Source organism: Cloeon dipterum, chromosome 3 (assembly GCF_949628265.1).
Source record: "Cloeon dipterum chromosome 3, ieCloDipt1.1, whole genome shotgun sequence".
Classification (NCBI taxonomy): domain Eukaryota; kingdom Metazoa; phylum Arthropoda; class Insecta; order Ephemeroptera; family Baetidae; genus Cloeon; species Cloeon dipterum.
The window spans coordinates 16,387,860-16,414,170 of NC_088788.1; the positions used below are offsets into that span (position 1 = coordinate 16,387,860).

Sequence of the window (26,311 nt, forward strand, 5' to 3'; positions counted from 1 at the left end):
TGGAAATTTTACTTCATTCCCCATTTTTAACATAATATTTGGCAGCCTCGACAGTAAAACAAACAAGAATGCAAAAAAGTGTTTGAGGAATTGTGATGTGGTGAGACTCACCACATTGACTTGTCCGACAGCGTAGACAAGGATGATGGAGAAGGCGGTGATGGCGAGTCGGAGAACGAAGCTCTGCGAAATGTCCCAGAGGATGATACGGAGGCGGACGGCGAGCAGCAGCATCAGCACGACGGCCACCCACGCGAAGGCAGTGAGGAAGAGCACCAGCAGGATAGTGGTCCTGGGCAACACGATGCTCTGCACCGCGCCCAGCAGCGTCAGCAGAAGCAGGCAACATGTCAGCGAGCTGCCGAAACCCACATCCGTGTCTTCGTGGTACTGTGGAGCAGAAATGGTCACATATTAGCGGTGATTAGCGAGAATATTTGTTTTCTAAAATCCACGAAAAATTAGACATTTAAACTCAGAGGAGATTAATTTTTCTTTATTTCTTGATATGAAAATGACTTAATCAGGCCATTGAAACATTTTTGGTGATTAATTTTAAAAAGGTAATTGTTTAGGTAAGTTAAATTCCAGTTTGGTTATTTGAAATGTGCAAAAGTACAAATATTAAATCTTGAGCAGGAAACAGGGTTGCATTTTCTTACAACTTGGTTTTTTGAACTGTCATTTTTTCCTTCTTGCCGTTGATTCCATTAATTTTTGTATACAATTTTGCATTGTGCAATTTGATCTAATTACTGCAATCAAATGGATTTTGAACGATATCTTAAGTGATACTAAATATTTCAAAGTCAAATAAACAAATATTTTTTGAAATGACACAAAATCACTTTTCTATATTTACATTTCTAATTGTGACTAGTATACGATTTTTGATCAAACATTTGTGCCTTGCGGCTGGAAAATAGCCCTGGACAAAATCTGAAGAAAAAACGGCATTGCTTAACGTATATAGACTCAAAAAATTGAACCACGTGAAAAATAAATTAAAACTTATCAGTTTAAAACTATTCCTACGTTTAAAAATAAAAATTGAGGAACAGAGCAGTTATTTTCAGAAGTTAACTGTGAAAGCCTCCGTGTCAGATTTCCGCCCTTGTGTCAAGCTCTGCAAACTCGGGCAACTTTCAGCATTTGCATTCCTTGCGCGCCCGTTAATTACATTTCCCCCCGGCTGTGATAAGCCGAACTCGCCCAGGTGACCCTTTTCCTTTTTGGCAAATCCGCACTTTGTGAGTCGCGAGCAGTTGTCTGCTTTTTGCCCTCGGCAGCACCGTTTTCCAATCCCCCCGGGAGATGTTATTCCGGCCGACGCTACCGAGTGTTTTATTACTTTAAAGCTCTTTTTAGGAGACTCGAACGTCCTGCCCTGCCCGCCAAATGCACTGTACATTTGCGAATTTCTCCCCGGCGAGATGAGATCAATAAGCAAGCGGCCGTGTTCGGTAACTCGAACAACAACAGAGTGCGCGCGTGAATCGTTTTTATATGGCGCATATTTACTCTCGCTCGGCTTGACCGGCGATACGGGCTGAGTGCGAAAAGGCGAGCATGCGGAAAATCCCGACCGACGAAATAGATCGGCTGTAGCAAGCAAAATAATTCACGAGAACAACTTTATCAGGAAATTTGCACACCATCAAAGCGTGTCGGTTTGTACCCATTCAAAATGATTTAATCCGATTCCTTTCGACAACCTTTCTATGGTTAACACAAATTGGAAATGAATCGTGAATTGGCAAGTCGGAAAATTTTTTCATAGCAACATTTTTTCTAACATATTGTAGAGTTGGATAAGACGTTTTTGTTGCCAAAATGATGGACAGGTGCTTGGCAGGTTTCAACAGATTTGAATGAAAATTTTCTAAATTCCAAATTTGCTTACTTTACAACAGGCACTCAAAGTTTCAAGAGCAATTTATTCAAATTCGATTATCTCGGCTTCCTGAAGCGCAAACGAGGTAAACCCCACGCGATTTCAAAACTTATTAAGTAGCCACAAATTGGCAATTATGGATAAGATCACTAAAGATGCTGAAATCATAAAATCGCAGCCATACGCTTACAAATTAGTTGCAACAAATTTTAAAATAGCTTTACGTTATGAAGTAGAGTCTGCATCGTATTTTCAGACCGTAATTTAAGCTGTTTCCCTTTCCGGAATAAGTTAGTCGACCAATCGGATGTTTACTCGGAAAATTTCGAGATTCACTTGAAAAGTAGCGGTGCTTGTAGTCCCAGGCCTCGCTATTGACTCGGCGCGCAAAGTTGAGAAACGCACGGCACTCTGGCGAAATTGTGTGTGCACGTGCGTTCGGGGAAAAGTTTGCGCCTCTCGGGCGGCGGAGGCTGAGCTGGAAACACATTTAAAATAAAGAGCCGGCAGCCTCTTGAGTGCTTGCTTGGCCTGAGTGAAGTTGCCCGATTGTTCTTTCACCAAATAGGTGAGAGGCGAGAGCGAGTAATGAATAGCAGCCAGCTCACGAGGCAGAAGTGAAGCTGTTGATGTGTGATGCACATTTTTACTCTTTCAGTCTTGCATTGTGAGAGGAGTTTATAGAACCGCATAAAGGCTGTTTTGTGTGTGTTATAATCATTTGTTCCACTGTAGCAACATGTTTTCCCTCTGGAAAATCGCACTATTATGCAAATGTGCAAAGATAAAAAAAATTATTATATTTTTAAGATCATTCAAAACAGTCTACGCAATAAAATATTTATAAAAAAATAAATTAAATCAATTTTAGTAAAGAAGCTCTTTTTGATGTTTCGCTTAATTCATTTTCGTTTTTGACAAGGAGAGTCTGCCTTCAAAATTGCCCTGTGTAATTACCACAATTGCGTTCCCTTTAGCCTTTTAATCTTTTTCAACAATTTAACAATTTTATAATTTATACGTGCTGAAAATTTCAGCGTGTGACGTTATTTTCTTTATAATTAATTTACTTCAAGACACCAATAATTCCTTTTATTTTCTATTTGTTATAACACTTTTTTTAAATATCGCGTTTTCCAATTTATTCTATTCTTGCTTTTAAATTAATGCTCAGATTTTCCAGGAAACCAACCTAAATTATATTTGAAATCCCAGTTAGACAAAACAAGCTGGGTGATGATTAACTAGTCGTACGTTTCCTCTCTCCCTTTCTCGCCCACGGCTCGAGTAAGAGGCGATAGCAATCTATTTGAGTTGCCGCACACACAAAAACGTCCTGCCGTCATCGGGTGCGGCGAGACATTCGAGCACCAAGCAGGTTGACACACTCGACTCACCTGGCTCTCTTTGTTGTGGTCTCTGAAGCAGAGGGTGGCCAGCGTCACGTGGTTCGCCTTCTCCCGATCAACGCTGCGAGCCTCGATGGCCTGCGCCAGGTACTTATTCACTCGGTTCGACGGCTGGTGGTAGACGCTCGAGTGGCGCTTTTTGAATGGTCGCTTAAACTTGTCACTGGATTTGCTCTGAAATCACACGAAAAATAGGGAACATGGGAATAAGACGAGCGGATTGCCTGCGATTTCTTTGAATTGGATCTTGCCAGCAAGCAAAATGGTAACAGTTGCATTGTCTTCCAATCAAATTTTGTTTACAAATGTTTTACTAGTATATTTGAATAATTGTTAAAGCAAAAATTACATTTTGTGCTGTTAAAAACTTAATATTCTTCCTTCAGCTAACTAAATTACAGATTTGATGCTTTAAACTCACTTGCAAAAGCCCCTACTTAGTGTGCAAAGCCGCCAACCGAATAATTACAGTTTTAAAGCAATCACTCTCCGTTTTAGGGCTCAATCATGCTGCTGTGCATACGCTAATAATTATTTTTTGCTTTATCCATTCATTGCTTTACCCAATCGCCGTAGAAATGTAAAAAAAACTATTTTTAACAAAAATAATCTTTGCTGACGTTTCAACGATAGTTGGCTGGATTGATTTTTGTGTTCTGTGTATAAAAATATAACAATTTCAGTAATAAGTTTTAAATTGCAGTGGAAATGCCTTAAGACCGCAGTTATTTGGTGGCTTTATATTTTATATCAGCTTTGAACACTAAGGACTTTCGCAAACGGCCAATTTAAAAAATCAAAGTAGTTAAAAAGCATTGTCTGGGCTGGAGGAATATAATTAAACCATCAGGAAAAAATTTAATAAAAGTCTCCAAAAATTTGATTTGTCAAAAATCGTAAATAATCGTTGGCGCCATCTACTGGCTGGTTTGAACACTAAGTGGTTTAAGCAAGGAGTGAATTGGTAAAAATTTATAACTACACCATGCAAAGCATTTAAAAATTCGGAATTTTTGAGGTCCTGATGTTTTATATGCATTGATCTTTTTTAAAATAAATGCATGTAAATTAGATGAGTCAAAATGAAGTCTTCTGAACCTAGAATTGAACCAAACAATTAATTTACCTTTCCAGCAATGTCCCTCAAGTCGAGGGAGTCACCACCGAAGGGCCTGCCTCCTGAGGTGGCTGGGTCGGCGTGGAGCACCCTTTGCAGATCTAGCACCTGGCCGAAGAAACAGGAAAAATTCAATCAACCCAAGACTAACCAAAGGTATCGCTGTTTGAGTTTGATGAAAAATGTGTTTTGTTCTGAAATTTGAGCTAACAAAGCGACTAAAATGCCACATTCCAGACTAATTATCTGATCGTACCGCTGCATGGAGTGATTTGTGTCGTGCGCTGGCAAATTCGTTTCATTAATTATTCATTGCTCAATCAAGACCGAATCGGATCCGAATTTCCCAGCAGACGGTGTGTGTTGTTGTGTGTATCGCCTAATGAAGAGTGCCGCTAACCCTGCGATTTAATGGAAACGCAGCCATCCACATATCCACATGCACGGAGCCAAAGCTCATCTAATTTCGCAGGCCATCAAGCCAAAACGACATAGTTATGCTGCACTGCGGGTCAAATGCCGGGCGCAGTGACCCGATTTTTTATTGTAAAGGGTGCATGGCATCTGCCTTTTTTGCTTTCGTGATGGATTGGAGCTTTAATTGGATCTGAGAGGATGAAAGTGATTATGTCTGCCAGCGTGAAAACGAGATAAAAATGGAACTGGGCGCGCGCATGATCGCAGGAGAGCAGAGTGGCAGACACACTTACCGGGTCCTACGCCAGAAAAAGCATGCCGAGAATAATGTATCAATAAAATACCCAGTGTACTCTACTATACATGTACATGGTTTTGCACGTGATCCTAGTTGCCAACGCTACTTTTATTACTCGAGTTAGTCCCTAGTTGCCGCTTACGTTTAAAAAGCGCTATGGAATTTTAATCATTAGCAAATTGGAGGCATGGAGAGATGGGTTGAAAATGAAACGTAATTATACAAGTTGAAAATTATCAGATTATTCGTTTCAAATACGCATGTGTTCTAAATCGTGCATGTCCCACATTTTAATATTAGTCTATATTTCCGTTTAACAAATTATTGTATTTATTTACTTTTTAGGACATGCATGGATGTAAAAAAATATAATACGATGATTTCAGCTAAACCGGCCTTCCCATATGTTAAAAATAATCGATACAGGACACGTTTTATTTGCTCCTGGACGATTTTTTGGTTAGAAACATAGGGAAATGATGTAACAATCACTTTAAAAATTAACGCATCCTTTGCCACCCTGACAATGAGCAGTGATGACAATACGGCAGCTCTCTTTGTTCAGCGCGGTGGCCGATTCCAAAAATTCGAACGGAACTCTTATTTTCAGTATTTCTAGCTTCAAGTATCAAATTATATTTTGTGTTTTCAACATACATGCATGTCCTTCCCTTTCTTAGAAAGTGAAACAAAAACACGCACCCTTAAATAATCTACTGCCGGCAATTAAAAAAATGTAAAAGACACGTTTGTTAAGGCGGCCGGCATTTATTACACGTCTGAAAGACCAAAATGTCAGGGGAAATGTCAGGTCCCATTTCCTGACTTTCCTCAATAATTTGTGGTCATTCGTCTCAAGTGCAAACACGTGTGCCGCAAGCAGCAGCCGCAGAGATTCAATTACCCCCTAGCACACACATGCACTGGTTGGTTACGCTTTTTTTTACGACGGCGGTAATTGCAAAGTCGGCTTGCTTCTTTTGTCCCTTTCGTCGATTTGGAACGTCACTTTGCAGGCGGCGCGTGCGGCGAGAACAGGCCCGTGGCGTAGGTCTGGGTTGAATTTGGCCCGCGGCCAAGAGCACCAAGATTGCCGCCCGGCCTGCCTTTTATTGATCCCAGAACGAGCCGACTTTTAACAACTCAAACATACACACTACTACTCGCGTTAGCCTTGAATGTTTAATCGAATTTGCTGCTTCGTCATTACAAATTTTATTACTACGCCGCGCCTCGAGAAGCGCCAAAGTGAAAAAGTCAAAGTTTCCACTCCACTGCAAGTAGGTTGCATCTCTGCGACGCGGAATAATTAACACGATAATATCACAATTGAAACACGACCTACTTCCCGACACTTGGCGTGACCTTCCGCCTCGGATTTAATCTCGCTCGGAACTTTCCCAAGGTAAGTAAATCAAAATTACCTTTTTCGCAGCGTGCATCTTGTCGGCACTTCCACCTGGAGCCACTGCCATGTTGGAAAAGGGCACCTCCATCGAGTACTTGATCGAGTGCAGCAACTGCACGACCACGTTGGACACGTTCCTGAAGGACAGCTTCCGCTTGTTGACACCCGTCATTACGGGCCGAGGCTGCCAACCGAAAAATTCCCCGATTAGAAAAATTGTTCACGAATAAATTTTACAATGACTTTTGGTGGCTCGAAGTGAGATAATTATGTATAAGTTATTAATTTTTAAATGAAATTCTTGAAATTTACTTTATGGGTTGAATTACTTTTACGTTGGCAAATATAATACTATATACTTAGTGAATTAAAAACACTGACCTTTCTCCTGCGGGGCGGCGGCACGATGAAGTACGTGGTGACGCTGTTGTCCCTGAGGTAGTTGTTCCTGGTGGAGCCGTAGCCCGGTTCGACCTCGTACTCTCCACCAAGGTAGTCCAGCGTCGCCTGCGTAACGTGAACTCGCCTGCAACCGAACATAAACATGCACAAATCCGGAATTGGATTCTCCAGTCGCAAACTACGGCTAATTTGGATATTGGACTGCGTGTGTTGCCAGGGGAAACAAATCGGTGGAAAAGGGTTGTTTGCTTATTTTGGATACCGCAGCAGGTTGCTGTGACAGCAGTGATGCGATGCATCAGTCATTGTCATTTCGCATGTCAATCCATCTTCATTAATCGCAGCGCCGAGTGAATTTGCGTGTTCGTCGCGAGAGACATGAAAACGCCAGCTCTAATTGGTTTTAGCAAAGAAGGTTTTCAAAAGCGGAGAAATTTCGATTTCAGTTCGCCAGTGTGGAAAAATTTCGCTTTCGCGTTGATGGAATTTCGATCCAATTAGCAAATTGGGGAGTGTGCGATTTTGATAAAAGTTCCGATTGAGAAATCCCTTTCCATTCGAGCTGGTGGTGTTTGCTGAATAATGAAATCCGATTCGCCGCGTTTTTTATTCGCTTTCCCTGCGACGCCTCGCTAAAGCGAATCGCTTTGATCACTAATTAAAAAGCACTCATGCATCTGATCGGGAAATGATATGGAATTATGATGAAATGTTGCTCTGCTGGCCGGGAATTCGAAGTTTATTTCGCTGCTTGATTAAAATTGAAAATGCAGCTGCGCAAACAGTGCCGCTCAGATGTAATTAGGCAACCTGCTCCACGGGCCTGTTCTGCGGCGTGCCTACTTCTTTTTTCCGCAGGCGCTGAGTTACGAGGTGGAATTACAATTTAATAAAAGCAAATATGGCCGGGAAGGAGCTAAAAGCTCCGATTCAATTACCCGGTTGACAGGAAAACAATTTTTGCCCTGCTTTCAGTGAAATTATTGTTTTAATCAGAAATGTTTGGGATTTTAAGACGGTTGATTATTTTTTGTGTGTATTATGATTTACCCTTAGATTCTAAATGAGCACGAATCACGCATTTGGAAGACTTTTGAGCCACAATTTAAAAAATCTATATAACCTTTTTCGGAGCCTAAAACCATCCTAAGTGCAGAAAATTGTCTCAAATGGTCAAAGTCTATTACATCGCTTTTAAAGAACCTGAATTTTAAAAGGAAAAATGATTGATCGCGTGTTTAAGATTTTTTAACAAAAATTATGTTTTACACGTGTCTTTTAAAAATAAAAAGTTGAATGCCTGTTAGTGTAAAAAAATGGAAACAATGTGAATTTTTAGATGACCATTTCTACCGTTTATGATTCTGAATGCAATATTTTGAAATATTAATGGGATCAAAATCATGGTGTTTGCTATTTTTTATTCATTTTTGTTCGTTTTGCTAACTCCAGTTTAGTCGGTAATATTTTTATAAAAGAATATATCAAGAAAACTGTATCCTATTTAATTTTGAATTTGAATTTTGAAACTCCACACTTTCAAAAGCTAAAAACATGTAAAAATTGCAACTCCTTGGAAATTTAATATAAAATTTTCACTGTCAAACACCGTGAACAAATCCAACCATATTTAAGAAATCAAATTAAAGAGAAGGGAAACTCTTCAATTACGACAAATTTAATGCTCGAATGTTTTTCCCTGGAGAGTGGAAGCAAAAGTGCAAGAGACAAATTGGCAGTGGCGTAATAAATCGGGTAAAGTTGCGGCCGGCCAAGCCATAAATCTGGTCTTACCCGGGCTCACCGCCGGCCTCCATGTTGTTGGCCAGGGTGACGTCGTTGGACCACACGTCGTACTGCCACTTTTTCAGACCGAGCACGCCACACAGAACGCGTCCAGAGTGGATTCCAACGCGCATGTTGAGCTGAACGTCCGTCGCTTCAACCACGGAACTGCAACAAGAAGGGGACGAAATTCAAGAATTTTTCCGATTTGAAGCGTGCATGACAATCGCCTTTTTGCCGGAAGCGGATTGAATGTGACTCGTGCACGAGCGGAGGCACTTTGTTTGAGTGCACCCTGAGGAAAGAGGTGCACATGCATCGATTTTCGCCCTCCGAGGTGTAAGTCTATTGTTCGGCTCCGCCCTCCGCCTCCGCCGCGTGTTGAATGCATAAAAGGCCATCATCTCTCCTTTTCACCTTATCGAATGATGCAAGAAGAGCAGCTCATTCTTTTCACCCACATGTGCATCATAAGCGCGCTATTAGCCTCGATATTATCGCATGGGAATTGAATGAAACTCATTTTTTATCCCATTTCACGGGATCTGCTTCGGAAAAAAGATAATTGAATCAATATCCCCACATCAGGAAAGTCCTCATCAATTTCTAGTACAGTATTCGCACAATCCGGCTTTGAAGAAACCAATAGCAAAATAAAATGAAACAATTTTGTCAATCAATTATACAGCGGTTCTTTATTTTAACCTAGTAGCTTTGACAGTCACAGAAAGTCTCCAAAATTCCATATTTGAGCGTCTATCAACCTCGAAACCATGAATAATGGAAAATCTTTGGCAAAACCTAATCTAATTTCAAAGTTTAGAATACGGTATAAGGTAAAAATAATTTTTTCCCAAATTCATTTCGCTATGAACCGGTTTACATTTATTTTTAAATTATAATAGACTTTAAAAGCAAAGTGAAGGACTTTGGTGGCACGTGCATTACACAAAAGGCGCCTCCTCGCGACACGAAAGAGGTCGTTTTGTGCGGCATAGGCAAAAGGAGATTTGCGCAAGAGAGGATTCTGTCAGCAGCGCGAGCATTTTCATGTTGATCGTCGCTCGCTCGCGTATTGTGCACGCAAATGAAAAGAGAGCGAGGTAAATGACAACTTACGCAATCGCGTCAATCATGTCCAGGCCCATCTCGACGCAGCAGTGGGCGTGGTCCGAGCGAGGTTCTGGCAGGCCCGAGACGCAATAGTAGCAGTCGCCCAGGATTTTGATCCGCAGGCAGTGGTTGTCCTGAAGCAAATATTGAGCACTGCTTTTTAATCATGCTCCACTATTGTTGCGTAGAATATGGGAAAATCGTTTCCAGCAACCAGAAAAGTTCTTCGGCACGCTTGATATTAAAAAGGCGGCGCGTTTTGGTTTTTTCTTAAGACTATTTTTGGCACAGGATACTAAGTAATGGAAGTGAAACGAGCACGTATTATTGAAATTCAAAGCAATTTTGTACCAACTTTTTGTCCTATTTCACATATAGATTACTTACTTTTGCCATTCTTTTTTATAACAAAATCACAACATTACTTAGGAATGAGAAATAACATATATTGTAATTTTTGTAACAAATGAAGATTTTAATTTTATTTTATTGTTATTTTCAAAACTCATAAAAAAAATTACTGAAGCCCATTAATTTGCCTCCGAATTTAAATTTATGGCAGCATTTGTTCAGTTAAAAAAATACAAAATAAAAAACTTTTAATAAAGAAAAATTAAAGTCAACTATTTTTAAGATCAAGAAGCAAACTAAAAGAGTTAACAGTTCTGACCAAAATATAAGTAAACCAAAACGCACAGCCTTAAGCTGACATAAATATTTGTATTTTTCGGTGGTGGATTCGTGAAGGGCACTTACGGCAGCGAGTTGGTCAAATCTGCCGAAGAGCTCGTTGAGCAGACGCACCAGTTCCTGCGCGGTGCACTGCGAGGCCAGAACCGTGAAGCCAACGATGTCTGCGAATAAAATGCTGAAACAGGCCAGAAATGTCGAGTGAGAATACTCGAAAGCAGGCAAGATAACAGGATGGCGATTTTCCACGCGGAAAAACTGAACCACTCCAGAGATAAGTGGATCACTTTTTAAACAGCACTCAGGCTGCGTCTGCAAAGAGAAAGTGTTCCCTAGCAACTGCGATCCAATAAAAAGTTTCAAAATTTAAACTGGAAGGGAAAAATCAGATCACGCCGCTCCATACATATCAGTGAATTTTTCATCATTCCCTTGGTTAAAATAATTCACCAATTAGAATAATCGAAAAAAAACCAACAAAAATTGAATTCTTTGCACACCTATGTATTTTTGAACTATTTTAAAACTATATGACCGTAAAAGTTTAGGTAAAAAATCTCATTTTGTCTAGAGAAGTATTTTATTTTGGTGAATAATACACACTAAACTTATTATACCAAATAAAATATGTATTCCCAGGTCCGAACTATGTGGGCCTTTTCATACATCTGTTCTGAGGTAGAAAATATCTAATAATAGCATATTTTGATCAAGGAAGTTGAGCGTCGAAAAGGAGTTGCCACCCACCACACACCGATTAATTTCCGCGAGCGAGTCTGGCGGGGAATCCGTTTGGTTTGAGGGCGAAATGCCATCAGGTCGGCTAATCAAACCGCATATACTCGCTCTGGCTGACGGCGCTGCCTATTCACGAGTCGATAAGAGCGGCGAAACCGCGAGTAATGAATGCACTACTCGCTCTCCGTACGCGTTGTTTGCCGCCCGCAGGGGAACTCGTGTTGTATGTTAGCTCGCGCGGTGCATCGATCGGCGCCGAAATGCGGCTCTGAACCCCCGTCGAAAGCAGCGGCAGTACAAAAATTGCACGGTCACCGACTTAATTAGAAGAGCTGCGGCGCCGAAATTCACACGTTTGGAACAAAAACCCGGTCGTTTTTGGTTTATGCGTTTCGGCAGACGTGCGACTGTTGATTTCTCCAGAGTACGGGGGGGTTTGTTTTGCGTGGCGCGTCCCTCTGCGGAATCACACGAATTTTGAAGGGGATGAGACTTCATGTGAGGTGAATTTTAGGAAATTGAATCTACATTAAGCTTAAATTAAATGGTTTGTATTTCATTATTTAGATTTTTATATTAATTGAATAACAAAAATTCATTGCCATCGCATGAATGTTTTTTTATATTAAATAGGCCACGCCAAAGGACGGAAATTTGAAAAAAAAATACTTTCATTGAAGAATTGTTAAATACATTGTTAATTACATAGAAAAATTAAACTGGATGTTTCAATCACTCATTTTCATTTCCAGATCACAAATATAATGAAATACATTTTCCGAGGTTTTCCATACCCCAGAAATTATAGCTAACAAAAATTTTTATGTTTTTAATTAAAAGAATCCAACATTAAGCTTAAGACTTGTAATTTTTGGTGATTTCATTCTGCTTAATAAATATAGAAAATTTTCACCATCTGAAAAAGCAAACATTTTTTGCTAGTTGTTGTTTTATTGGGAAAAAAACAGCTTTGAAAAACTGGACTCTTCTTATAACGACCATTAAAATGAAATTAACTTTTTGTAGGTGGTCGAGGCCCATTGAATGCGCTGCCGGATCTAACGTATTTAATTAAAAATCACTTTGGCCTTCCCATTCACAGCAGCGGAGAAAAAATAGCGAACCGTTTTTCGGAGGAGAAAAACTGCCCGTTTTTAATTTTGCCTCTGCTGCCGTTTTACTGCGACCGCACGCCAAAATAAAAGTGCAACTAACTTCCTTTATTTCCAAAAAAGGCTAAAAAGTCGTGCAATTTCCTCTTTGTGGCAGTAAAAAGTGCACATTTGCGTCAAAACTGGAAAACAAACAAGAGGTAGGGGCAGGAATAATAAAGAAACACGCGCGTCTTGTTCTTGCGCCCCCTTGGCTAGATTTATTAGTCGTAACCGCGCGCACGTTGAGAAAATAAGAGGAAGCCGACATACAAGGAAAATTTTGTTCCAAAGGGGAAATTCCGTACAATGGCGGATATTTTCCAGCACCGCGAGCAAACGAGTCTGCTCGCGTGACCTTCGCTTATCGGTGCGGGCGGGTGCGAGCATCGCCCTCATTTTTTCTTTACTTTCGCCTTTGTTTAAAGCCGCGTTAAATATTAAAGTTATAGCAGGCGCCAGAGCTTGTTTACAGGATGCGTGCGACGATATATCCACTGACAGCGAGAAAATAAACACGCGCAAACAGATGCCTGCAAGAGGGAGAAAATAATGCTGTCTCTTGAACTTTATGACTCCACATAAAATCTCCAAATTTATACTTTCAGGGAATTGCACGAGACATCTCTTGAAAAATGCAACTCGTGTTTGAAAAAGCAATTGAAAAGATTTATCAATCTGATGCACGAATATGATTGGACCATAAGATTTAGAGGTTCCGCACAATATTCTAACCAGTGCATACTGTTACTTAAAAATGCATGAGATATTGAGGTTTTAACCGTTTTCTAAGATGGCCTTGTAAAATATTTTTAGGATTTGCTGGTTCTGATGGTACAGACTGATTACATGAGTAAATTTCGTAGAGTTTGTCATACGACCCGTGAAATTTCGTAAAAAGGGCCGTTATATCAAGACGAAAAAAACACTTGGTTGTCCGCGTTTTTGCCAAACTTAACTCGTAAAATGTAACATTATTACTATTTTATGGACGTTTCCCAAATTAGAGTGGAAATTTTGGCGAGGTTAGCAGTTGTGCATACGTGTGTTAAGTGCGCATCGATGTAGAACCGCACAGTCAAGAGGAGGAAAACAAAGAAAACGGCGGCGGCGTTGGCGGCAGCGCAGGAGATGAAAATGGAGAGGCCCTGCTTGCATTTCACTCCGCCAACTCGGTGTTGCAAGTCATTAGAGAGCGACGTCGTACTAATTGCAATTAAAATGGCGCGCAGGCCTACTTTTTTCCCTCCTTTTACTTACGCTAGAACGCACGTGGATGCAACTCTGTATATTTTCCCTAATTACGAAGCGTACTGGGGTGAGCTAGAGTGGTTGGATTATTATTTTTTTTCTCTTATTGGTCTCTGTGCAACTCATAATATTGTCATCAAGCGACACGAGCGGAAATTGCGTAGAATTCTGTAGGTTAAAATAGGACGCAAGCAGAGTTTCAAAAAACGATATTTTCATTTTCTCAAGAAAGACAGCCCCTTTACCAGAAATGCAAAGTCCGTGTGAAAAGAGACTCACCTGACGTTCTCGTGCTTCTGGATGTAGATTTTGTGGAATTGTCCCTCGACCGGCGAGATTATATCCTCTTTCATTTCCATGGCAACGTGTTGTGGAAGCACGGAGAGGAGCAGTCGTTCCTGAAACACGCACGGTTTGCGAATCAGCAGACGCGTGATAAGCTTTATCTGCTTTCTCGAGTTGGAGTGTCTTTCAGCGCAAAGCTCTTAACAGATTCTTGTGTGTGATGAAAAGGCTGAATAAACACGCCGACTTGAAAAAATCGTAATAATGTTCAGAAGAGGTGAACTCTAAATTTTCCTATTAACACAAATTTAAATTTCATTGGAAATGTCCAAAACTATCCTAAAAATATATAAAAGGAAGGCGTAGCAAGTTTCGCGAAGCATGGAAAAACGTAAAATTTTTCAGCTAAATATCATTAATTATTTTATCGATTTAAAAGCTTTGCAGAAATAATCAAGAAAAATGTAGTTTTAAATTGGTCAAAATGCTTAATATAAACTCATGTTTCATGTTCATTATTTGAAAATCATAGCGGCCTCAGAAAAATTAATCATTTATCGGTTTCGTACATACGTATACTTTTATTAAAATTAATTAAAATCCCAAATATTACCTTATGTCAAATGATATACATACCTACAATTGGCAAATACAAAAAATTCTGCAACTAAATTTAAAAAAAACACTAACTAAAACGAGCAAAATTCCTACGAGTTTTCTTGTTAGAGATGACACATTTCAGTGCTCTCCACAACCAGAGCATAATTCAAGCCCTCTCAAACGGCGAAATTCGCGTCATTTCTCCGTCTGCTCGCGGGCCTCATCACAAACTCCGTTGCGAGCGGCACACAATCTTTTATACTGCAAGAGGCTCAAACTGCAAAGCACCCCCAGAATTTTGGCAGCGGCAACCCCCCGAAGAGCGGATAAAATTTGATAATATGGCAGTGTGCTGTGCGGTTGGCGCTTGTGATGGTCGCGCGACAGCTCGCCCGTCTGGAGGAAGGAAGAATTATGGCTTGTTCGGGAGGCCCCTTGCTAGGTAGGTGACGCGCCCGACACTGCCGCTGCATAGTGCACGCATCAGCCGGTGTGACTTGGCAAAAATTCACACAGCGGGATGCTCGTTTACGTCTCCAAACGGGTCCGAAATTCTAACGAAAATGAAACTTAATTTCTTCATTGCTTCCTATATAACTGAGCAATTGGCGATTTTTCACCCAATGTGTAAAAATTGGGAGGTGAAATATAGAGTAAAATGTGACCCATTGATCGATTTTTCAAGTCAAATTGGGTCCACCTTAAAAACATCATCCTGATTAAAAAAACTGGTTCCAAATTTCGATGTTAAAGCATTCCTATCTTAAATTCATTAATTTTTTTTCCTTAAATATAACTTTATAGTTCGTTGGCGTCATCGAATGAATAATACTACCCTAGTGATCGTACTTAGGTCGGCGGATATTGCTCAAATTTACTTAAATTCGCCGAAATCTAGTGAATTTCAAAAATTTATTAAATTTATCCAACAAAAATTAAAACATAAAGTTTGGATTTGGATCACAAAAAAACCGCGAGCAACTAACGATTTTTTTCAGTAAGTAAAGTTGGGAGTTTAATGAAGAGTTAAAATGACACAAATCAATAAATTAGATTTTTTAACCTTGAAAACAACATCCTGATTGAACAAAAACTGGCTTTTCAGTTCAATTTTATAGCATATTAAATACCAAAAGGATTTCCCTTCAGATTCAGAGCTCCATAGCTCGTTAAAGCTATATGCTGTCAATTTATTTATATATACTGTTAAAAAATGTTCTCCAGGTGATCTTGGATTCAGATTAAGATTCACTATTAACATCCTTAACATTGCTCGAATTTAATATATACACCATAAAATAAAACGTAGCATCCTAAGAGGCCTAAGAGTTCATGCTTCCACAACATCCAGAATCCCCCATTGGCTACTCTTTCGCTTCAATTCGCGAGCAGACTCTCGGGAATTTATATTTTCTCTTTTTTTTGTATTAATTCGACTCGAACGCCCTTGCGCAGTACGCAGAGAAAAATCGTGCGGTTCTTTTTGTAAGAGAGCGGCGGCAAACAAAGCAGACCTGCGGCGCACACACAGGCGCAGATAGATTTTGTCAAAGGCGCCTTTGTGAACGGCAGATATTTGCTGCTTTGTGCACTTCGTCCTGACGCTGCTAGTTAAATATAATACGTGCGCGCGGATGCTGATGCAGGATAAAAAGCCGCATTTCAGGCCATAGATCAGCCAGCCCAGTCACCTTTTGCGTATTCAAGAAATGGAAATAATTCAAGGACGCAGCTGTAAAAATTGTTATTTGCTCGGAGATGAATTTGCTGAGTTTATGGCAACAGCCTCTCTGGATCAAACGATTTAAGACTCAATTTCAGCCTCCCTCCTTTTTCAAATATTTCACCAGCGGCTTTATTATCAAAAGTCGTAATTTTGAATGCACATCAAATGGGAACGACTTCCCCGGCGCCGATCTAATAAATCTGAGGCTCCGCGGCAGAAACAAATTCGGCTCTCCCGCGAGGCTTGCGCGCCAGGAGTTCTCTCCAGCAGCATATAAATTGTTAGATTCATTTCTGTGCGTGTTGGAACCTTCCGCGACTGCCAGAATTAATTAACTAATACACAGGCACCACGTTCTTTTTAATATTTTTCTTAACACGAATTATTAGACTTCAAATAAATAAGAATCGTGGAATTTCAAGTAGTTATTTTTCATGTCCTATAAGAAGTAATAATAATTTTCTTCATTTTTCGATCATGATCCCTTATAAAAATCGATTTTTTCCATGCAACCGTCTTAGGGTTTGCCAACCGTAACTCCTGATCGTAAAAATTCAACCGTGGAACAAAAGGGTTTTTATAAAACATACAGTAAAAATTATTTGCTTGCAAAGGAAACGCACAAATTTTGACTCAACAATTGTAATGTTTACTTTAAAACCAGTTAATAATAGCTTAAAATACAAGTTTCTTCCCTCCACGGCGAATTCCCCGTTATGAGTGGTTCCCCTGCGTGAAAATAGATCGCTTTTTGACAGAGCATTACTCGCTGACCACTCAATATGAAGATTTCACCCTAGAGGAAACGAAACTTTACGTTTTTAAACTACACTTTTTAGAAAAAGAAAATTTTGCGCTTTCTTGTCAAACCTCCTTTCTTTTGATTAAAAATTGCTATCACAATTCAAGAACAACATTATTTATCTTTAGAATAATCTAATGTGAAAATTATTACACGTGACAAATATGAATTTCACTCCTCGAAGTAAACTATAACAAACTATTCAAACAAATTAGTTAATTATTTTGACCCAAAAACAAACTACAACACGCAATCCAACTAATGCACGTGTTCTCATCACCAGAACGCGGCTGAATATTAAGTTCTCACCGTTGTAAGAACGTGACCGCATTTCACAAATTGCATCTTTGAGCCAGGCGATCGGCATCGGCACGTCAAATTCAAATTTGCAGGGCTGATTCCTTTTGACCGAATTGCCCAACGAGACAAACGCAGACTATCCACTCTTGGCCGATTTTATTGTGCGCTGGTCGGTCGGAAATTATTGCCCAACAAATATAAAAAGGCCGGTGAACAACGAGCGTGGCTATAAACTCTATTTCTTGCTCGCTGAATCCGCTTTGGATGAAATTTCTCTCGGAAAAGAGCGACAAAATACAAAAAAGCGAGGCAAAAATAAACACGCCTTTATTAATTCAGCAGCCAGGCGTTTTGCGTTTAATTAACTGTAAAGTGGCACTTGTCCGCCCCTGACGAACGGGGACAAAGAAAATGGCGAGCGAGCAAACATTTGCCAAGACAATTCAAGACAGAACTTACCAGCTTCTCGTTCTCGTCCTCCATCTCGAGGCGGGCCGCGATGCAGTTGCGGGTGTCCAGGAAAACCTTGCGCTGCGCGTGCTCCATCAAATTGTGAACGAAAATTCCGACCGTGTTAACGCAAAGGAAGACCATCGTGTTCGCAGTTAGCTGAAACAAGTATGAAGGAAAAAATTAGTCCAAATAAAAATTAAACATTAGGCAAAACTTGTAAATAGGGGGGATGCTTGTATTCGTTGAATGGGGAATTTTTTGTTTCAAAATTAAGCAAGTAGCAAGTCCAGGCTGACGAGCGAAATATTTTTTATTCAAATGAGTAGCTTTAATATATGGCCTTCTAGATTTGAAAAAACACCAAACACTCAAGCAGCCAATCAGAGAACCATTCATTCACTTCTCTCAAAATGAAATTCCTGAGCTACTTTAAACTATATTTCATTGAGGAAATAAATGAGAAATAAAATAATGATTATGGCATGACACAGATAAAACTGATTTAAAATAAAATGAACAATTCAATTATTCGTGGTTCTAATTTAAATCTATCTGGTTCTAGTTTATTTTAGCTCCACCTGCAACTGTTTGTTTGCGGTTGGTTGAGAATGCATACATTCGACGTCGTAAAAAGCTGAGAGCGGCGGCCAATTATTTGTTGAAATGCAAAGATAGCCACTCATAATGGACGGACGTATGTTTACTCTGCACCGCTGATTGCGAACCTACAGGCCAGCGTGTTTGTTGCTGACATTGTTCAAATCCAAATTGCTCCACGGCCCCCATTGTGCAAACATGTGGCTGCTGCTGTTGTTGTTGGTATCGTTAGTGCATTATTACGCCACCTCCAGTGCGAGTGTGTGCTTTGCAAATATGCATTCATATTGATTCCAAACACGCCGTCTGTTTGGTTTCCATTTGCACCGTGAAAAGTGCGTTTTTTAGCTGGTCACCAAGTCGGAAAACGAGTGGAGGGTTGAAATACAAATTATTATGTCAGACATACGTGAAAACAAACAACGCACGAGTCGGAAAATATTATGCGGTGCGTGCTTTTAATTTGTGAAAAGCAATTAGGGCGAAACGCCAGCGCAAATTGGCCTCTTTAAAACTCACTTTTGCACGCAAACTGATGAAGGACGCGAGCCACAAAAACACGCACCACGTAAAAAAATTTGCGGCCACAGAGTTTGAGTTAGCGAGCGGCGGCTTTGTCGAAACAATGTGCAAACACTTTCCACGCCGACTGCTCCGAAAAGGCAGCCCGCCGAAGGGAGAATTCGCTCGCTCACTCGAGTGCGCGAGCCTATTTTTCGCTGCTAAAGGTATTAGCGCCGATCCGCTGAGCCGAAGATAATCGAGCAGGGAAATTGGGTCAACATGAGCGGCAATCTGATGCACTTTTCAAGATGACATCCTACACTCATCCCCCACGCGCGAACGGCATCACTCCACGAGAAACTGCGAATCTGCCAAGGAGGCGTCATTAACGAAAGGGGGTGCATTGTTGCCCAGACACGGCTCTCTATCCAGGGGATAAATCGATGCTGTCACTCAAAGGTTAAAATTATAAAAAATGGCATGGTTCAAGAGTAAGACTTATGATTTAGAAAACTAAAATAAAACCATTTAGAATTCTAAAACAGAGTATGACGTTTTGTGAGATTATAGGAGGCATATTTATAAATAAAGCTTGAAATGGTGATTTAGATTTTGATAAAATTTGGTGGAGGTGTTGTTCCCTAAGATAGTTGGACAAAATTCCTAAAATGGTCTATTTTACAGGGGCTTCAAGTTTGCGATTTTGAAAAAGGAGATTTTTTTGTACTTTGGTAATTTAAATAAATTACATCCAAAATGCCCAAAACTTAAGAGTCAGGACAAATTTTTCTAAAAATTCTGAAATTTGAACTCTCGAGGTCATGGTCGGGGGCTGGGAGTCCCAGCCTGGGACTCTACCCCTGTCCTTGGGGGTGGATATTTAAAAAAACTTTGGCGTTTAAGACAATTTTTATTACTTTTTCCGGACAACTATCTTTAAAACACGTCCTGGCGAATCATTCCCTTAATACAAGGTTTTTATAAGTATATAGATTAAACAAAACACATTTGCAAAGTGTTCCAGCAGTTCAGAGACTCATTCCAACTGCAGTAGAAGCAAACTTTCTCAAGATAAGGGGGCAAAGATCGATGATAGGGCCCATTTGGGGCACGTTTTTCCCGGCTAATGGAGTGATAGATGTCGATATCACGGCCGCGTGGAGTAATTAACGTGAGCACCCCAAGCAGAGCAGAGCAGGAGGCGACTGCGGCCTGGATAATTAAATCAAGCCGCTCGTCTCGCTGCACCGACTAATAGAAATTAAGCTTCGCGGCCCGGTGTAAATCAGCGGCAACCTTGATGCCAGTCGTGCTTATTGATTTCCGCCCTCAACACAACTGATGAGCACGCATTTTCTCTCATCACGAAACTTTGTACCCATCGGTGCCGAAGCTGCGAATTTTGTAAATGCATTGTTAGAGTTTCACCTAATTTTGAGCATTTTCGAAAACTGATTATTTCTGTAAAACTAAGAAATGGATAATTTGATCAGGAATGTAGCTGAAAATCTCAGTCAAAGTGTTGAATTGTAAGATTTTCCCGCACTTTGCAACGCTTCTCACGTCTTCTCTTTAAAATTAATTCCAAAAACCACGCCCACATTTCAAAATTCTCTCTCTCTATTTGGACGTGTTTTTTGATACCATCAAAAAATTTATTTTCATAAAATTCAGGTACAATCCAACGGTTAAATTGTGGAAACAGTTTATTGTTTTTTGTTATAAGTGCTAAAGACACTAATTTAATTCATCGACTATTTTGATCGAAAGTCCGTTATTTTTGCAAACCCCTACACATTGTAACTTCTCAAGTAGTTCTAATTTCCATTGAATATGGCTCAATTGAATTGAATTGAATAATATTACTGAATCTGGTAAAATGGTCATGTTGTGTTCTTGGGCAACCTGGAAAGACCAATACTTTTCCGCTTCTCATTTTGAACTTTTAACTGGCAATTTCAAGAGCAAGTTTTATCGCATTACCCTTTTCTCTTATGACACTGTGATACTCGTCACGAGCCATTATTTCTGCAAGTTTATCCGAGAGGATAATTGCGAAAAATGAAAGAAAAATCATTTTATTGCAGGGAGCGGAAACTAAAGTGGCAATTGAGTCGGGCTGCGCGTCGCAACGTGGATGGCGGCGCAATATCGCTCCAACGGATCCATTAGCAGGGTGAGTTATTGGTAAAAATAGATAAGGTCGTGTGTAATGTAATGTGTGAGCGCGGACAAGAATTTCCCTCCGCATTGCGTCGACGCGCCAATCTCTTTGCTCTCCTCGGCCGCTCGGAATAATACACAAAATGCGAAACAAAAAGTGGAAATGACAATGGCAGTGGGGACAAAGTTTGTTTTGGCCGCCCCTCGAATTAATTCAGCACGCGTGTTCGTGCCATCAGGCATATGCAAGTGAAATTTAACGACTGCCAAGTTGGTCATGCTCCTCAAACCCTCCTGCATTGTTTCAACTTCAACCGAGCATGATTAACACGGACTTTTATTACGCCTCAAGGGATGAATGACAAAACTTACGAAATTATACTTTTCCAAGTTGGTTGCCGTTTTGGATTACCACTTGGGCTTTATGTTTCCCAAACAATGTCCTCGAAAGAGTTTGTGAAAAAAAATCGGCATGGACAAAACGCTACTTCAAATTAAAAAAAAAAAAAACTGGAGAAACGACTAAAATTCACTAATTGGATCAGCTTCCTCGTAATTAGAAGATGTTTTTCGTTATCATTCGACAGTGACTGATAAAAATGTCAATTTGTTAAATTAATATTGGCTCGCTACTAGATCCACACCTCGTTAATTTAAAAATCAAAAGTTTAAGAAATATTAAACTGCTGTAATTTCTTGAAAAGTGATTGGATATCAAAATTTTTTGTCTCTGGAATCTGCTTGGCGAGACGAATCAAATAACGTGCAATTGTCTTAATTTTGCAAAAGTTTGTCATTTTCCAACAGAAATGAGCTCTGAAAATATCTTGTGCAGAACTTTAACGGGTTTATATTTATTTTTTTACTTGGGCAGCTTTCATAAAATCTAGCTTATCATTGGCAGTTTCAAATATTTTTGCGAGTTGCGGCTTTCCGGGAAATTGGAGAAATAAACTGTTTTTTCCAAGTAGTTAAAATAACAAATATATATATGTTTTATTGCGAATCGTGAGAGTCTGTATGAACGTGACTGCGGAGAAGTATAGCATAAAAAGAAGGATCCGAGGAGTGAATTAAGTTGGTCTGTTGCGACTTAATGAAAATGGTCCTTTTGTGCAGCGGCCCGCCCACCCGCCTCTCTCTCTCTCTCTCTCTCTCTCGCGCCTTCAGCCGTTTGTTTAATTCAGCACACATGCTAGGCAAACAGCGGAATGAAGCCGGTTTGTTTTCATTTGCCTCCCTCCGCCAGCGGGTGCGGCATGCGTTGCTTATTTTTAGCCACGCGCGCTGTGAAAAATTCCCTTTAATTTCCTCCGCTGCTCATTCGGACAGAAAGCACATCTTTTATTAATTCGAATTTCCCGAAAGGCTCTGCGGAGGATGCTAACAAGAAAAACAAACCCACTTGCTATTTGTAAAAGGATGCTTCAACTGAAACGAATGGCACGCGACTCTTTAGTAGATTAAAAACCAGTTTGAACGTAAATTTAGACCTGAAATGAAAAGTTTGTAATTTGAACATTTTAGAATAACAATATCTTTCGTTGTAATGAACAGAAAGACATTCTGCTTCTGTGCCGACGTTCCTGTGATGGGTCCGAAAAATTTAAAAATAAAAATCTAGTTGAGGTTTTCCAACCCGAAAAGAGGTGCCCATTTTTGGTCAGAATATTTTAGGCAATAAAAATTCAATTTCACCGCAATTATTTCGGCATTTAATACCTCAACTTTTATTTTATTTTTAGAAATAAAAAACCAGCCTTTTCTTTTTATATAGAACGCAAAAAATTAAAAAAAAAGCTTTGAGATCTTTGAGATTTGTTAAAACATTTTTACGGACTTAGTTAAAAAATGGAACAACCCGAACACTTTGGTTTTCCTGAAAAATGCATTAATAAGTGGGTAAAATACTAGTGTGTCAAAAACTGTCTATTGAACTCGAAAATTGCTTGGCAACCTTCTAAAATTCACAACCATTATTTATTAAAATCTCATGAACGTTTGTGCGACATTTACGCGCGCACTGGGATTCCAATTCACTAGGTTAAAATTTTATCTCTTCTCAAAGTTTAATCATTTGTCTGTAGTAAACTTTGTTTAAACTAGAAAATTGAAGCTCTCTCCAGCAAGAGAATAAAAGATGAGTCTCGAAATTGAAACTCGTCTTGTAACTTTCCATTCATGTCCCTCGAGACGGAACAAGCGAGCGCGCGCGGATATAATAAGTAGCCGCGGAATGACGGACGCGACATGGAACGATTTGGTTGGAGAAACGAAAATAATCTCACAGTCCATTTTGCGGAGAAACGGAGGGAGTCTTTATTTTGGCACGAAAGAGAAAAATGCCTGGAGGTGTTGTTCGCTACGCACTTACGCTGCGAACAGCATTTTGCGAGAGCAGGGTAGGCGTCTGCGTTTCAGCCCTAATGGCCTCGGCAGGGAAATGAAATGGAGAGCAACGCGCGTACGCCAGCAAATTTCGCTTCCCGAGTGCGGCCTCATCGATTCTGGGCCAAATCTTTGCACATCACGTCAGCTCGGAGCGCGAAATTTATTGCGAACCGATTTTTGAAAACAAAAAAGACAGTTTTTGACTGAAATAAGTGATGGAATGCAGTAGTTTAAAAATGGAGGAGTCTAGTTGAAATATTACTTGATTTTTGTCGGGAAAGTCGGAAAATTATCTCTTTCAATAAATTAATTAGTCAATTCAATTTATTTCATATAATTGGCAATTTTTTACCTTTCTGCCCCTCCAAATATTTTATTTTTAAAAAGAATAGAGACGGGTGAGTGAATATAATCTGATTTGCTTAAAAAGTCGATTATTTTAATAATCCCTATAAATAGGGAGTTTTCATGTGTGTTATATGCCCGAAACAATTCTGTTTATACATCGATTTAGAGGAGAATAATCACTGTAAATAATCGGTTTTGCGTTGAACAAAATAGTTAAGTGTGCCTAGTGCCATCACTTAAAAGCAGTTGGTTTTGGGAAAATTAGTTAAATTTAAGTCGATAATTCATCTTAATCTGTTGGTCTTGTTACATAAATTAAAAAATAAATATTTCTAAAAAAATCCCTTTTCATTTCCGTGTTCTAGTAGGAAGGCTTACGATTATTCCTCCATCCGGTGGATTTTTTAAGCTATGCAATGAAATATATCAAAGTCTAAGAGAAACAAATTTAACTATTCCGCCGGAAAGGTTGTCATCGAATTATCTTGCCATGATGATACACAATTTTGGAGAGCCGGCGCCATAAATTGAGCTGCGATTACCCGGTCGCACGGCATTTCTTTCTCATTGCGGTGGTGGGCTGGCGTGCTCGGCTGCAGGGTGGTCGAATTACCGCAGGTGAACTGCTTAAACTATTTTCGGACGCAGGCCGTGCATTATTCTGTCGGACGGAATTTTATGATTAAGATCTCGCCCTTCTCGGAGGCGGTACCACACATGCACAAACACAATTTCGGTCCGCTGAGAAAATAAACAGGGTGAAAAGCAGGCCAATATGAGAAGAAGGAGCGCGCTCAAACAAACCACTCAATATAGCAGCAGAGGCGATTTATTGTTTGGATAAAAGAGACGAGATCGCAGCAGTTAGGGACGTTTCTATTTACCTCTGGCCCGTTTTTTTCCCTCCAACAGACGACGCGCACATGTGCATGGGTGGTTTAATGAACCGACTTGCAGAAACCGCGCCAGTAAAACACGGAAAACGTATAGAGCACCGCTTGCGAAACTAACTTTGCCCTTTCGTGAAAGTTGGTGCGGAATTTATCCTGTCCCGGGGCTAAAAATAGAAGTCCGTGACCTTAACGGAAATGGACGAGAGGTAATAAAACTACTCCAAAACAAAGATAAGTCTCAAGACCGAGCATGTCCGGAAAATGAATTCTCCTCTTCCAGAAGAAAATTAATCGCGAGGGGATAAAAATAGGAAAGCTGTTGAAAGCGTCCATTCTAAATTTAGACGCCGTTCCATCGTTGTCAACAAAGAAACTTTGAAGAGGTGTCAAAGCCTGATGTCTTACCAGATGCAAGGCCATGAATTTTTCATCAATCGCATTGCAGACAGCAGCGCGTGCAAATGCAAATTGCTGCATCTTGCACTAAAACACCGCCGCTAAGACAAGCAGAATCTCCTGTCAAGGAGATGAGAGAGCATCTATTAATCCGAAAAAGTTTAATTTTTGTTACTGCCATCCTACAGATATTAAAATTAAATAAAAATTTCAATGGGAAACCTTAAGTTAATCGCGATTTTCGAGCTATACAAATATGGAGACTTTTTGCTGCTGTTAAAGCTACTAGGCTAAATTAAAAATATTCGAAACTGTAAGTTACGGATGCGTTGATCTAGCACGCCATAAATAAGGGAACTATTCCTTATGTAAATTATCATCTTTTATCAAATGATAGCGAATAAACACAATAAATTTCGGATTAAAAGGTGCGCTCCTTAAGTGCTGCAGTAGTGTGAATTTGTAATGCGAAGATGAAAAGGCGGGCAGCTGCAATTGTTCACAGCGCTTGCCACTCAAGAATGCATGGAGCCAAGAGACAAAAAGGTCCAGCCGCTTGGTGCAGACGGCCGACGAAACGGGGTCGCGAGTAATTAGGAATGAGTGAGTTGGGCCGTCACTCACGGACACGAGCTGCTTCCCGCAAGACGAATCAGTCTCGGCGTCTGAAATAGACGCCCGCTTTGTTTTTGTCGAATGTTTACACACGTCGTCGCAAAACACAGAACTTCTTCGCAAACTCATCTGCGGTGGCAAGAGCTTGGGATTGCTGGTTCAATAAAGAGACTCCTGTTTATTTGGACTGTGGATTAAAAGAAACGGATCTGTTTGGAGACAACAATATGCACGCTGCATGATTTTCAGAGCTCTTAAAATGTGCTGTGAGCTAATTAGGACCAATTTAATTTTTTGTTAAATTTTTCGTTAAAACAAGCGTTTTTTGTTGTTTTTTGCTCGACATCGATTCCTCTCATTGCGATCTATCCAAATGTGTGCGAATTATGAGATGAATTTTCATACTGGGGGGATAAATCATGATTTTCAATATGGAGACAGAACTCGCCGATAATTGGCATGAAAACTTTGCAGCAAATTTTCTCTGAAATTCTAAAGTTCAACTTGATAAATTTCTGCTCTTCCCCAATTTTCAGGGAACTATAAAGGTTTTTTCTGTATACAT

The 26,311-nt window shown here is 40.0% G+C and overlaps 1 protein-coding gene across 12 annotated transcripts in view; it reads right to left on the reverse strand.

Annotated features, from left to right (window-relative positions):
• The window catches only part of rut (rutabaga), a 93,314-nt gene that overhangs the window by 16,452 nt on the left and 50,551 nt on the right, over positions 1–26,311 (reverse strand). For all 12 annotated transcript variants that reach the window (XM_065483927.1, XM_065483935.1, XM_065483938.1 and 9 more), the window contains 10 exons: positions 17,846–17,995; positions 13,953–14,071; positions 10,600–10,711; positions 9,850–9,977; positions 8,740–8,898; positions 6,925–7,069; positions 6,560–6,727; positions 4,430–4,528; positions 3,292–3,477; positions 112–390 (listed from right to left, as the gene is read on the reverse strand). In XM_065483927.1, coding sequence (XP_065339999.1) covers positions 112–390; positions 3,292–3,477; positions 4,430–4,528; positions 6,560–6,727; positions 6,925–7,069; positions 8,740–8,898; positions 9,850–9,977; positions 10,600–10,711; positions 13,953–14,071; positions 17,846–17,995 — 1,545 coding nt within the window. The remainder of the gene's footprint in view (positions 1–111; positions 391–3,291; positions 3,478–4,429; positions 4,529–6,559; positions 6,728–6,924; positions 7,070–8,739; positions 8,899–9,849; positions 9,978–10,599; positions 10,712–13,952; positions 14,072–17,845; positions 17,996–26,311) is intronic.